The following is a 12321-nucleotide window of genomic DNA, read 5'->3' as shown; positions in this document are numbered from 1 at the left end:
TTTTTCTAAGTTTATACCAGTCTCTTATTTCTTTATATCGCCTTGACTTCTTCTCCATATGCAAAGTCTATGTTTGCATTTTTTAAATCCCTCTTTTTTCTTTTAATATTGTCATCTTTTACATATTGACATCTGTTTCCCTATTTTCAGTGTTTTAGCTTTGATTTACTTTTGTGACTTCCCTATCTGCGTTGATATCTGGTAGCTCTGTCCTGTGTTCTAGTCTTGAGTTGATATCTGATGTTGCTGATTTTCTAACCAGACGATTCTCTTTAGTATTTCTTGTAATTCCCTAAACTTCTGTTTATCTAGAAATGCCCTAATTTCACTATCATATTTGAGAGACAGTTTCTTGGCTGGCAGTTTTTTTCCTTCCAGGCTTTATATATGTCATACCATTGCCTTCTTGCCTGCATGGTTTCTGTTGAGTAGTCCGAGCTTATTCTCATTGACTGTCCTTTGTAGATGACTTTTCGTTTATCCCTAGCCACTCTTCAAATTCTCTGTGTTTGGTTTTGGCAAGTTTGATTATAATATGTCTTGGTGACTTTCTTTTGGGATCTACCTTATGTGGGGTTCAATGAGCATCTTGGATAGATATCTTGTCATCTTTCATGATATCAGGGAAGTTTTCTGCCAACAAATCTTCAACAATTCTCTCTGTATTTTGTGTTACCGCCATGTTCCCTCCACACCCCTCCCCCCGCCGGGGTTCTAGTACTCCAGTCACTCATAGGTTATTCCTGTTGATAGAGTCCCACATAATTCTTAGGGTTTCTTCATTTTTTTAAATCCTTTTATTTGATTTTCCCTGAAATAAGTTGGTGTCAAGTGCTTTATCTTCAATCTCACTAATTCTGACTTCTGTTGTCTCAATTCTGCTCCTATAACTTCCTATTGAGTTGTCTAATTCTGAAATTTTATTGTTAATCTTCTGGATTTCGGGTTGCTGTCCCTCTGTGGAATCTTGCAGCCTGTTAAATTTGTCATGCTTTTCTCTAATCTTTTTAATTTCTTCTATTGCATGTTCTGCATTTTGCTTATTTTCCTTCCTAATTTCTTGTAGAGTTCTGTGTATTAATCTTTTGTATTCTGCCTCTGGTAATTCCAAGAAATTTTCCTCCTCTGGAAAATTTCTAGATTCTTTATTTTGGATTATATTTATTTATTTTATGTTTGCTTACTGTGCCCCAGCTTCTTGTTTTGTTTTGATATGCCCAGATAAGCTGCTTATATGAGCTAGTTTGATTATTGGCACCTTTGAAGCTCTAATGTCCTGTCACCAGGTAGTTAGATCAGTTACTAGGTATGTGAGCTCAGGAGTCTGCCCACTCCTCCTATAGGGATTTAGCTCAGATGCCCAGGTAGATAGCCACCAAGTATGTGGTGTAGGCTCTCACTTACAATCCTAGACAGGCATGGGTGATTGGTGTAGGCACAGGCATCTGGCTGGAACAGGGGGACATACTCTGAGCAAGGCAGGGGGCTGACGGCCGCCCCCTAGTGTCCAGGAGGAAGGCACGTCCCTGTTCCCTAGAGCGTGTAGGTGGGTGGGTTTTGCAGCCACACTATGAGCACCTAATGCTGTTGGCTGTAAGGACTGGGGGGCATGTCTTATTCATGGGCTCCTAACGCAGGTGGCTCAGTGGCATGGGTGGAGCCACCAGTCCTTAGGCCCCTGATGTGGGTAGGTGAAGACCCTGCTTAATAGGCAGAGCAGTGTCAAATGTCAAGAACCTGCCACTTCACAGCTAAACAATTGAAGTTAGACTTCCAGTATATACCCTGTTGTACTGCGGTAATGAGGGCCTATGCTATTGAGATGAGCCCACACAAGTCTGTGCAAGGGGAAAGGCACTCAAAGTCCGTGGATCCCTTATGTCGCCTAGGCAAAGGAGCTGTGCCTACCCTGGGTTACTGGCTTAAGGGAGCCAGAAGTTTATTTTTTCCCATTTGTTAATTGGTTCACTCTCCAAGGCGGAGAGAATGGCTCCGGGCGTGTGACAGATCCTGCTGTCAGCCCTGGGGATTTGACATTTGCTGAAGCCGGTCCAGGACCCAGTGCAAGCAGGGAGCAGGGAGGTAAACGGGAGAGAGGTTTTTCCCTAAGGGGGGTGTTTCTGATCTGCGCTGTAGGCCACATGCAGTTACGTATCGCTGGATCAAGGGCTCGTTCTCACTGGTTCTGGGTGACCATGTAGACTCTCAGCGGCTGGGTTTCTCCTGGTGCGGAAAGTGCACCTCCCAAGCACAGCCACTTGCCTGCCTCACCCCCGAGTGGCTCAGGCCTGAAGGGCCCAGGCTCTTGCCGGGTCAGGTCTGGCACCTCCTCGCTGCTTCCTCCCCCTGCCACTCAGTCCGTTTCCTCAACTCTGCCTTTGATGTTCAGGCCTCCCAGATTGTCATATATAATTGAATCATTTGTTTTGTCTTGGTTGTAAGAGGGTCCACCAGAAGCATCTGAATACTCCTCTATCTTGGCCTACCTCAGTGCACAGTTATTTATGAAGCGAATTGAGGTATAAATGAAAAACCGTAGTTGTGGTGACTCTCTTGGTGTTTGCACATGTCAAATATTTTATTCTGTTAGTAAGTTGATTTTATCAAATTGCATGTCTAGTTGGAGTTCAGCAAAAATATTTATATATACGTGCGTACGTACATACAGAGAAAGAGATTAGAAGGGGCAGCAGTAAAGTTGTGCAGCAGCACAGTAGAAAGGAAACCAAACAAAGGGTGAGACCTGGATTTCAGTTCAGGTTTACCATTAGCTGTCTCTTTTTTCTGCACTGCATATCTCTGTTAATTTTTAACAAATGCAGGAAAAGTCAGTTATAGGAACTTTGAACATTCAGATTGTTTTGTTGAGTTATCTCTGCTGTATTGAGTAGGCAGTATTTTTTTAGTTCTGCAAGAACTGGGCAAGTGAAAAGAAGTGCTGGGATGCAGGAAGATGTTAGAACGCACATATCTGGGCCCCATTCATCAAACTCCTGAATCTGCATAAATTTCTAGTAATGAGGTTCAGAAATGCTTATTGAAAAAAACAACAACATGAGTGATACTGATTAAATATCCAGAGTTGAGGATTATAGACTTAATTCCACTCATGAACACCTCTAAATACTATCTGTTAGTTGAGGAATGTGAGGGAAGTTGAGGCCTTTTTTAGTTGTGACACTGGTTTGGTGAAGATTTTTAATCCCAGAACAATATTGCATTATAGAACTAGAGAGGACATTAAAGATTACCTAATACAGCAGTCAGTAAACTATGGTCCATAGGCTAAACCTGATCCTCCATCTGTGTTTGTAAATAAAATTTTATTGGAACGCAGCCATGCTTATTCGTTTATGCATCATCTATAGCTGCTTTTTTGCTACAGTGGCAGAGTTGTGTAGTTGTTAACAGAGACTATGGCCTGCAAAGCCTAAAATATTTACTGTCTGGCATTTACAGATAGTTTGCCAACCGTTGAGTAGATCAAACCTGTTGTTTTATAGATGTCAAAATAAGGCTCATAAATAGTGAGTAAAATGTTCTGCAATTACACGGCTAATTGGTGGTCAGAGTGCAAATATAGTTTAGTTCACCTTTTCCTGTCTCCATTCTGGTATTTTTTGTTGGAAGGACTGATACCTGGGTGAGATCAGAGAATACATTTGTGGTACAGAATTTTGTGTATAAGTTCATTATATTATTAATACTACAAAATACTGTTACTTGGGGCCGTAATCCATCAAATCTTAGATAGCATTGCTGCACAAAAGCCTTTTTAATTTGGGTCGGGGGTAGAATTTGATTGTAGTATATACTGTTGCCTGAGTAAAAGTCTTTGGTTTAATCTGCTGAGCAATTTTATAACATGCTTTTTTTTTTTGCATATACAGCCAAATGGACGGACTGTTGAAATGGCTGAGGATGAAGTTGTTCATACTCCTCGAAATGTGTCAGCAAAGCAGCCATTAGAGCCAGACAAGAAAAATGAAAAAGTAAGTTTGGGAGCATATGAAATACGCAAGATCCTTAATAATGAGAGTGACTTGTTATGAAAATGATGCTTTTCAGTTTCACAAACTTGTACGGATACCCTATTATAAGAAAAAGTGAAAACAGTAATCTAGTGTAGTAGATGGATGGGTAGTGAGAGTTTAAGTAAGTTTATTTTAATAGGAAGCGTTTATCACTGAGTATTTTAAAATTCCTATGCTATTTAAATATTCATTAATCATGACTTGAACATCTTTTGGATGAGTAAGTCTCCAGATTTGTAAATACCTCTTATTAGAAAACAGAATTGTGTTACCTTTGCTAATAGTGCACCTCTGTCTGACATAAAAAGCTTAGCAAAGTTGTCAAATTTTCCAGTGGTATTGTTAAAATAGATTTCTGTTGTGATGAAGACATAATCATCTGCATATTAGAACAAAAGAAAGTGCTATACTCAGGTCATTATTAAAAGGTTTGTATATGCACTCTGAAGTTTCCAAATAAGACTTCATCATGCTCCATAAATGGTACATTCCTTTAATTTTATTAATTTTCCAGTTGCCAGTGTTAGAATTAACCCATTTTTACTTAATCCGTTTGGAATTAAGTCAGATTGCCCAAGAAACTATTAACAGTGGTTCCTCCAACTATGGGAGAAAGACTTTTCATTGAATTCACTTTCATACTTTGAATACTTTCTCTCCCCCTACCCCTCATTTTTTTTTAACCCTGTACATAACTGCTTTTGGCAGGGAGGGGTGCCAAGGTGTGTTAAGTAGTTTCTAAGAACCAGGGTGGAACATCTTCAGTCCCAATAGAATAGTAGTGTGAAATGGTTGCTGCAGTTTCTTGATGGTTTTAATTTCAAAATACCTTTGAAGGAACTAATGATATCAGTTCACCCACTGTAGCCCTGGTGATACGGTAGTTAAGTGCTTATCTGCTAACCAAAAAGTCAGCAGTTCGAATCCACCAGCTGCTCCTTGGAAACCCTATGGGGCAGTTCTGCTCTGTCCTTTGGGGTCACTATGAGTTAGAATCAACTCGATAGCAACGGGTTTGGTTTTGGTTTAGCCCAGTGAAACTGGTCTAGGGCCAAGACAGCAGCAGGTACGATGGCTTGAAATAAAAAATAATTGTGCAAAAGAATTAAATTTATGTCTGACTTTGCCTTTGGCAGATCAGTAGTAAATGACTTGCATGAACAAGTAAGTGTACAATTTAGGAATTGTGAGTTTACAGGGTGAGTAGTTTACATGCATATTATAGAGTTATACTTCTCACACCTAGTATTTCCTTGTTCTTGGGCTTTCCCTTTATTAGTGACTATTTTATGTTTACTCATGCTTCCTATTCCCTGAATTATCATGACAGATTTGTACTTGGAATAATTCATGAACTATCATTAATCTCTAATTGATTAATTATATATATAATAAGGGTATCAAGGTATAAAACCACAATTTAAAGCTTATGATCATTATTCTGCAATTTTTATGGTAGGAAATAATTGTAATAGTTGACATTTATTAAAACAAAACAAAACAAGACAAAAAACCCAAAACCAAACCTTTTGCCATCAAGTCAATTCCAACCCATAGTGATACTACAGGACAGAGAAGAACTACCCCATAGCGTTTCCTAGAAGCAGCTGGTGGATTCCAACTGCCAACCTTTTGGTTAGCAGCCGAGCTTGTAACCACTGCACCACCAGGGCTCCCTCTGACATTTATTAAGTATCTGTAATATTGCATTGTGCAAGGTGAGGTATGTATATTTTTATGACTATATTTACATGTATATAGTAGGGACAGCTTATTGAGCATAATGGCGCAGTCGTTAAAGTGCTTGGTTGCTAACGGAAAGTGTGGTAGTTCGAACCCACCAGCTGCTCTGCGGGAGAAAGATGTGGTAGTCTACTTCTATAAAAATTACAGCCTTGGAAACCTAATGGGGCAGGTAAAACTGCCCCCATTAGTGTCACTATGAGTCAGAATCAACTTGAGGCAGTTCCGTTTGATGGGTTTTGTTTTTATTTATTTTTTTTGTTTTGGTAAATGCTAAGTGTACTTTTATGACTTTATAGAATATTTATAGATATTTGATTTATCCTTACAAAAGCTCTGAGAAGGTGGTATTATACCCATCTTACAGATGAGAAACCTGAGGCTTAAGTAAGTTACCTAAGCTATAAAAATTATATTTGGTTCTGATCAGATCCATCTGATTTCAAAGTCTGTGCCTTTGACTGCCCTAGATTATTTCTAATCCTCTTAAAAACTCTGCCAGGCATACAATAAGAGCCCCATTTTACAGATAAGGACTCCGAAGCTTAGAGGGATTTTACGGTTTCACTCATGTCATACAGTTTCTGAACTAGGATTTGAACCAGCTTATTCCATCACGAAAGCCCATGGTCTTTTTATTACTCAGCAATGCCGCTTCCTTCAGTTGCTGTTGCTTTTTCAGTACAAAGCTTCTTACCTTTGGTTTGTTGCCTATTTGGTTTTTTATTACTATACTCTGCATAATAATAAATTCCATAACTCATGGCTGGTGTTTTTTTTAGCTGTCCTCCGTCTTGAATTTATACTTTTTAAATCAGTTCAGCCCAAGTAACTCATTTTGGTTAATTGTTTATACTGTTACAACTGTGTGTATTTCAAATATGTGGTGTTTTTTAGATTTCTTATTACTATCATCCTTTATAAGCAGTCATATCTTGGAGCCCTGGTGGCATAGCAGTTAAGAGCTCAGCTTGTAACCAAAAGGTCAGCAGTTCAAATCCACCAGCTGCTCCTTGGAAACCCTATGGGGCAGTTCTGCTGTGTCCTATAGGGTTGCTATGAGTTGGAACTGGCTTGATGGCACCTGACAACAACAATAACATTACTATCTTCTTTTATAAGCAGTCATATCTTAGATCTACTTATGCACCTCAGTATACATTATCATATCTTTGTTTTCATCTCAAAGCCACGTCTTGGGCACTTGGAAAAGTATGATTTTTTGCTTATAGAGTAATCACACTGTAAGCTAGGATATTGGGTTCCTTGCCTTGTTACTTGAGTAAGCCTCATTGATAGAAACTTTTTTACAAAAGCCATAGATCTTAGGTGTATAAAGCAAGTTAAATTACCATAGTTTTCTAAACCTTTATTTGAATATGCAGTTCAGTGCCTCATTGATGCTACTCTCTAGTAAAGTGCGCTTAGTACCATTAGCCAGGCTGAATGCATTGTGCTAATATATGGTGAAAGGAATAAAGAAATATAAGATGTACTTGCCCTCCTAGAGATTAATCTAGTTAAGGAAAGACAGGCACGAGAGAAGATGAATAGTAACATAAGGCATTAAGCACTAGATAGTCAGAGGAGAAAGATTATCCTACCTGGGTAGTCAGGAAAGATTGACTTGTTTAGACTATTAACTGTGGGTGTGGGATTTCAGTTAGAGAAACAGGAGAGAGAAACAGTTGAACACAGTCACATTATTCAGATGAAACAAATTAACATATTCAGACATATTTGAAGGAAAGGCCTAGACCAGTTAGACTGGTCAGGATTGGGTGAGGTTATGATAAAACTTAGATTTGTTAAGCTAGCAGCAACATTTATTCTTAATAGATCCATCTTGCCTCTATAATAGTATGAATCAGAATTAAGGTAGAAGTATTAATGTTATTAAGGTAGAAGTATTAATGTTGTTAATAAGAGAAATAACAAAAGCAAAAATGTATAAAACTTGGTCACCATCAGGCTGTTCAGAATGAAGTCAGTGGTGTGCCAGCATAGTTGACTATTGTAGTAGTTAAAAGTACTAATAAACTGCTAGTTGAAAGTACTGATAACCCCTTATATTTTTATGATGCTATACAATGTACAAAATATTTTCATATCTCTTAATCCTGATCAATAACTCTGGGAGAAATAATAAATTTTTTCCCTTTATACAGTTCAATAAAAAGAGTTTAGTGAGTTGCCCAAGATCACATAGCTAGTAAATAATGTTCCCTCAATTTATCTAAGGTAGCAGTTAAGTGTGGTCTGTGAACCTCTGGGAAGTGGGTCCCTGAGAGCAAAACTATTTTAGACACAAAAACTAATTAAGACACTATAGAAGAACAATCGAAAGAGTAAACAAGATCATAAAAGCTAGCGAGCGGCCATCTGAGATATATCAATTGGTCCCAACCCACCTGGAGTATAGGAGAATGAAGAACACCAAAGACACAAGGAAAGTATTAGCCAAAGACACGGAAAGGGCCACATAAAACAGAGACTTCATCAGCCTGAGACCAGAAGAACTAGATGGTGCCTAGTTACCACCAGTGACCGCCCTGACAGGGAACACAACAGAGAGTCCCTGATGTAGCAGGAGAAAAGTGAGGTACAGAACTCAAATTCTATTAAAAAGACCAGACTTAATGGTCTGACTGAGACTGGAGGGACCCCAGAAGGCATGGCCCCCGGACTCTCTGTTAGCCCAGAACTGAAACCATTCCCGAAGCCAACTCCTCAGGCAAAGATTAGACTGGACTGTGGGACATAAAATGATATTCGTGAAAATAGTGCTTCTTAGCTGAAGTAGATACATGAGACTAAATGGGCAGCTCCTGTCTGCAGGCAAGATGAGAAGGTAAAAAGGGACAAGAGCTGGTTGAATGGACACAGGAAATCTGGGATGGAAAGGAGGAGTGTGCTGTCACATTATAGGGAGAGCAGCTAGGATCACATAGCAATGTGTATGAATTTTTGTATGAGAAACGGACTTGAACTGTAAACTTTCACTTAAAGCACAATAAATAATAATAATTATGACATTATTTGCCTTTTGCACTGTGTTGATGTTTGCACTAATGGTGCAGAAGTAATAGTGGACCAAACTACTGGTGCCTTAGCACAAGTTAAGGCAGTGGCACAAAACTACTAGTAGTAATTATATTCTTCACTGCCATTCAGATTTTCAGTGATGGTTTCACTAGCATCAAGTGTCCTTGATGAAGCAGTAAAAATAAAAATTACTAATTTTGTTAAATATCAATCTTTGAATATATGCTTTTTAAACATTCTGTGTGATGAAATGGGAAGTATGCATAAAGTAATGCTGTTTACTGAATAACAATGATTGTCTTGAGGAAAAACACTAATGTGATTGAGTTGCAAGCTGAACTACCTACTTATTTCATGTTACCCTCATTTTTACTTAAAAGAACAAACCGCAATCATTCACTTGGGTATTTGCAGACATTTTTCTCAGAAATAACCAAAATGATCCTGTCACTTCAAAGAAAACAACTGACAGTGTTTGTTGCAAATGATAAAATGGTTTGTTGCCAAATGAAAATTAGAATTTTGGAAAATTTATGTCTCTACCATGAGCTTGACAACTTCCCAGTACTTAACTAATTTCTGATGAGATCAGTTGTTATATTAACGTGATTTTTTTTAATATTGTATAATGAAATGTGTTAACACTTGGAAGAACTGTGTAACTCAGTGAAGCAATGTTTTCTGAATTTCTGAGTGACCAGTGCTTGTGTTTTACAAAATTATGCAAGAGTAAAAGATCAATTCACAGTGCAAGATTTAGACCAATGTATTTTAATGTAATAGAGTACAAAAGGTTCATTGACACAGTTTCAGATTCCACATTGCAACTAAGTTTAAGAAACTACCACTTGATGTGTTTTGGTTTAATATTTTTTTCCCTCAGTCTAAAGCCTTTCATATGCTCTTAGGGAACACTCTAGAACTTTTAACATGACCTAACAGGCCTTGTCTATGGCTGTAGTCTCATCTTTTATCTCTTACCCTCCTCTAAGCTCCAGCAACATTGATTTTTTTGTTGTTGTTGTTAAACAGCTTTATTTTGAGGTGAAATTCATTTAAGTGTATGATTTTAGTATATGTACAGAGTTGTACAGCCATCACCACAAAATGTATAATTTTAGAACATTTCCCTGACCCCAAAAAGAAGTTTCATGCTCATTAGCAGTCACACTCCGTCTCCCCATGTTTTCTTTTCCCTCCCTCAACCCTAGGCCCTGACAACCACTAATCTCTGGTATATTGTGTCAAAGAAGAATAGCCACAATTATCTAAAAATACTGTTAAAATAATCAAACCCATTTCTGTAAAATCGATTCTGACTCATTGCGACCCTACAGGACAGAGTAGAACTGCCCCGTAGGGTTTCCAAGGCTATAATCTTTTGTTTTTTAGTTTGGAAAACACTAATTTAATGGGTTAACAAGGAAGCACACATATTTAATTTTTTTAATTTATTTTGTTTTTGAGAATATACACAGTGAAACATACACCAATTCAGCTGTTCTCTACATGTGCAATTCAGTGACATTGATGACGTTCTTCGAGTTGTGTAGCCATTCTGACCCTCCTTTTTTGAGTTGTTCCTCCTCCATTAACATAAACTCTCTAAGATTCCTAATTTAATCTTTTGAGTTGTTCTTGTCAGCTTGATCCCATTTGGATGGTTCTTAAAAGAGCAAAGTGCTCAAGGCAGACATTCTTTACTAGTTAAGCAAAACTGTTGTTTGGTTTAAAGAACACTTCAAGGGATATTTTTGGTTTGAGTTTTAAAGATTATCTCAAGGCAGTAGTTTCATGGGTTCATCCAGCCCCCATGGCTCTAGAAAGTCTGAATGCCATGAGAAATTGAAATTCTGTTCTGCATTTCCTCCTTTTGATCACAATTCTTCTGTAGAATCTTTGGTTACAATGTTCAGTAATGGTCAAGGCTGTAGTCTTTATGGGAGCAGATCGCCAGGTCTTTTCTCCTGCGGAGCCACTGATGGGTTCGCATTGCATACCTTTCAGTTGGCAGCCGAGCGCTTAACCACTGCACCATCGGGGGTCCTTTTCCTATTAAAATATTCCTCCCTTTTCCAGTTACGTCTATATGAAATCAGATTTTCTTCATATGTTTCAATCAAAACAACTTTTCATAATAGATTGAATGCAAAAACAGGTATGCAGATCCAGCTGTCTTTTATTAAGCCAGTCATAAAAGGTATTTGCAAAATGTAAAACATGCCACTTTTCTCACTAAACTTTTTTTGTTTTGGAAAAAATAGTTATATAGGTATAGTTATTAAATATTAATAGATAATATTATTGTGAGATAAAGTAATACATATTTAATTTCTCAGTTTAAATTTAGAATATGGTAAATATCAATATATATAATCCACATAAACAGAGGTTCTTTGAAGTCCTCGATACATTTTAAGAGTATGAAAGGATCCTGAGAACTGCTGCTCTGTGGGTGATCAGTGTTTAGAAGGTGAAGGATAAAATAATTCAAAAGCAGTACAGATTAAAGCAAGCATAAGCCAGAGCAGTCCTTAGCAAAACAGAGAATACCTGCATTCCCAGAGAGCTTATATACATTCATGTTTTAACTTACATAATATACATCTTAGAAATTATAGTTTAAAACTAGGGGTTGGCAGACTAAGACCTGCATACTAAATCTGGCTCTCCGCCTGGTTTTGTGAAAATAAAGTTTTACTAGAACACAGCCATGCTCATTCATTTGTATATTGTCTACAGCTGCTTTTGTGCTAGAGCACCAGAGTTGAGTCACTGCGACAGAAACTTCACGGCCTGTAAAGCCTAAAATGTTTAGTATCAAGCCCCTTTTTTTGCCAATCCCTGGTTTAAATTGTTACAGTTGTTTTCATTTGTTAAAATGTGTCATTATCCAGAGTGGTTTGACACAGTCTAGTTCTCTGTGTCTTGGACCTTTGACCTCTTGGTGCTACAGCGTTTGTAGCTTTGTGGTTTCTTAGAATTAGTTTTCAAGGTCACTTTTAAGGTAAACAAAACAGTTTTCTTTGAGAGAGAATTATGTGTTACCAAGGAAACCTCATTTCCACCCCAGGCTTCTCTGTTTAAACTGCTAACAAGTAACAGAACTGAGACCAGAACCAGGATTTCTACCCCAGTCCCTTGTTTTTTCTGTACCACACTTATTTCACTGTACCAGGGAAGGGATTGAAACACAGCGAGATGGTAGATTTGGTTTTAAACATGCTAAAGTTGTCAAGAGAATGGGGTCACAAAGCGGAATTAATTAGTGTATTGGAAATGTAAGAACCATATCTGGGAATGAATGTTCAGGGCTAGATAAAAGTTGTTATGAAAGATTTCTTGTAAACTTTTTAAGATTGTGAGTTGATAGCCATGCTGCTGCTGCATGTGCAGTGTACCATGGCTTGTGAGCTCACACCAAACATTTAAATAATTTAGTGACTTGGATCGTGGATCAAGTATACAAATATGGTAGCTCAGAATTTTAATGGGGGGT

At 38.0% G+C, this 12321-nt stretch overlaps 1 protein-coding gene across 5 annotated transcripts in view; it reads left to right on the top strand.

The window, feature by feature from the left end:
• MTDH (metadherin) overlaps positions 1-12321 on the top strand; it is a 62816-nt gene that overhangs the window by 20922 nt on the left and 29573 nt on the right. For all 5 annotated transcript variants that reach the window (XM_004370751.3, XM_023726053.1, XM_023726052.1 and 2 more), the window contains exon 2: positions 3891-3992. In XM_004370751.3, the coding sequence (XP_004370808.1) occupies positions 3891-3992 (102 nt within the window). The remainder of the gene's footprint in view (positions 1-3890; positions 3993-12321) is intronic.

Source organism: Trichechus manatus, unplaced genomic scaffold (genome assembly GCF_000243295.1).
Source record: "Trichechus manatus latirostris isolate Lorelei unplaced genomic scaffold, TriManLat1.0 scaffold00009, whole genome shotgun sequence".
Lineage (NCBI taxonomy): Eukaryota > Metazoa > Chordata > Mammalia > Sirenia > Trichechidae > Trichechus > Trichechus manatus.
This window is presented reverse-complemented; position numbering and strand designations above follow the sequence as displayed.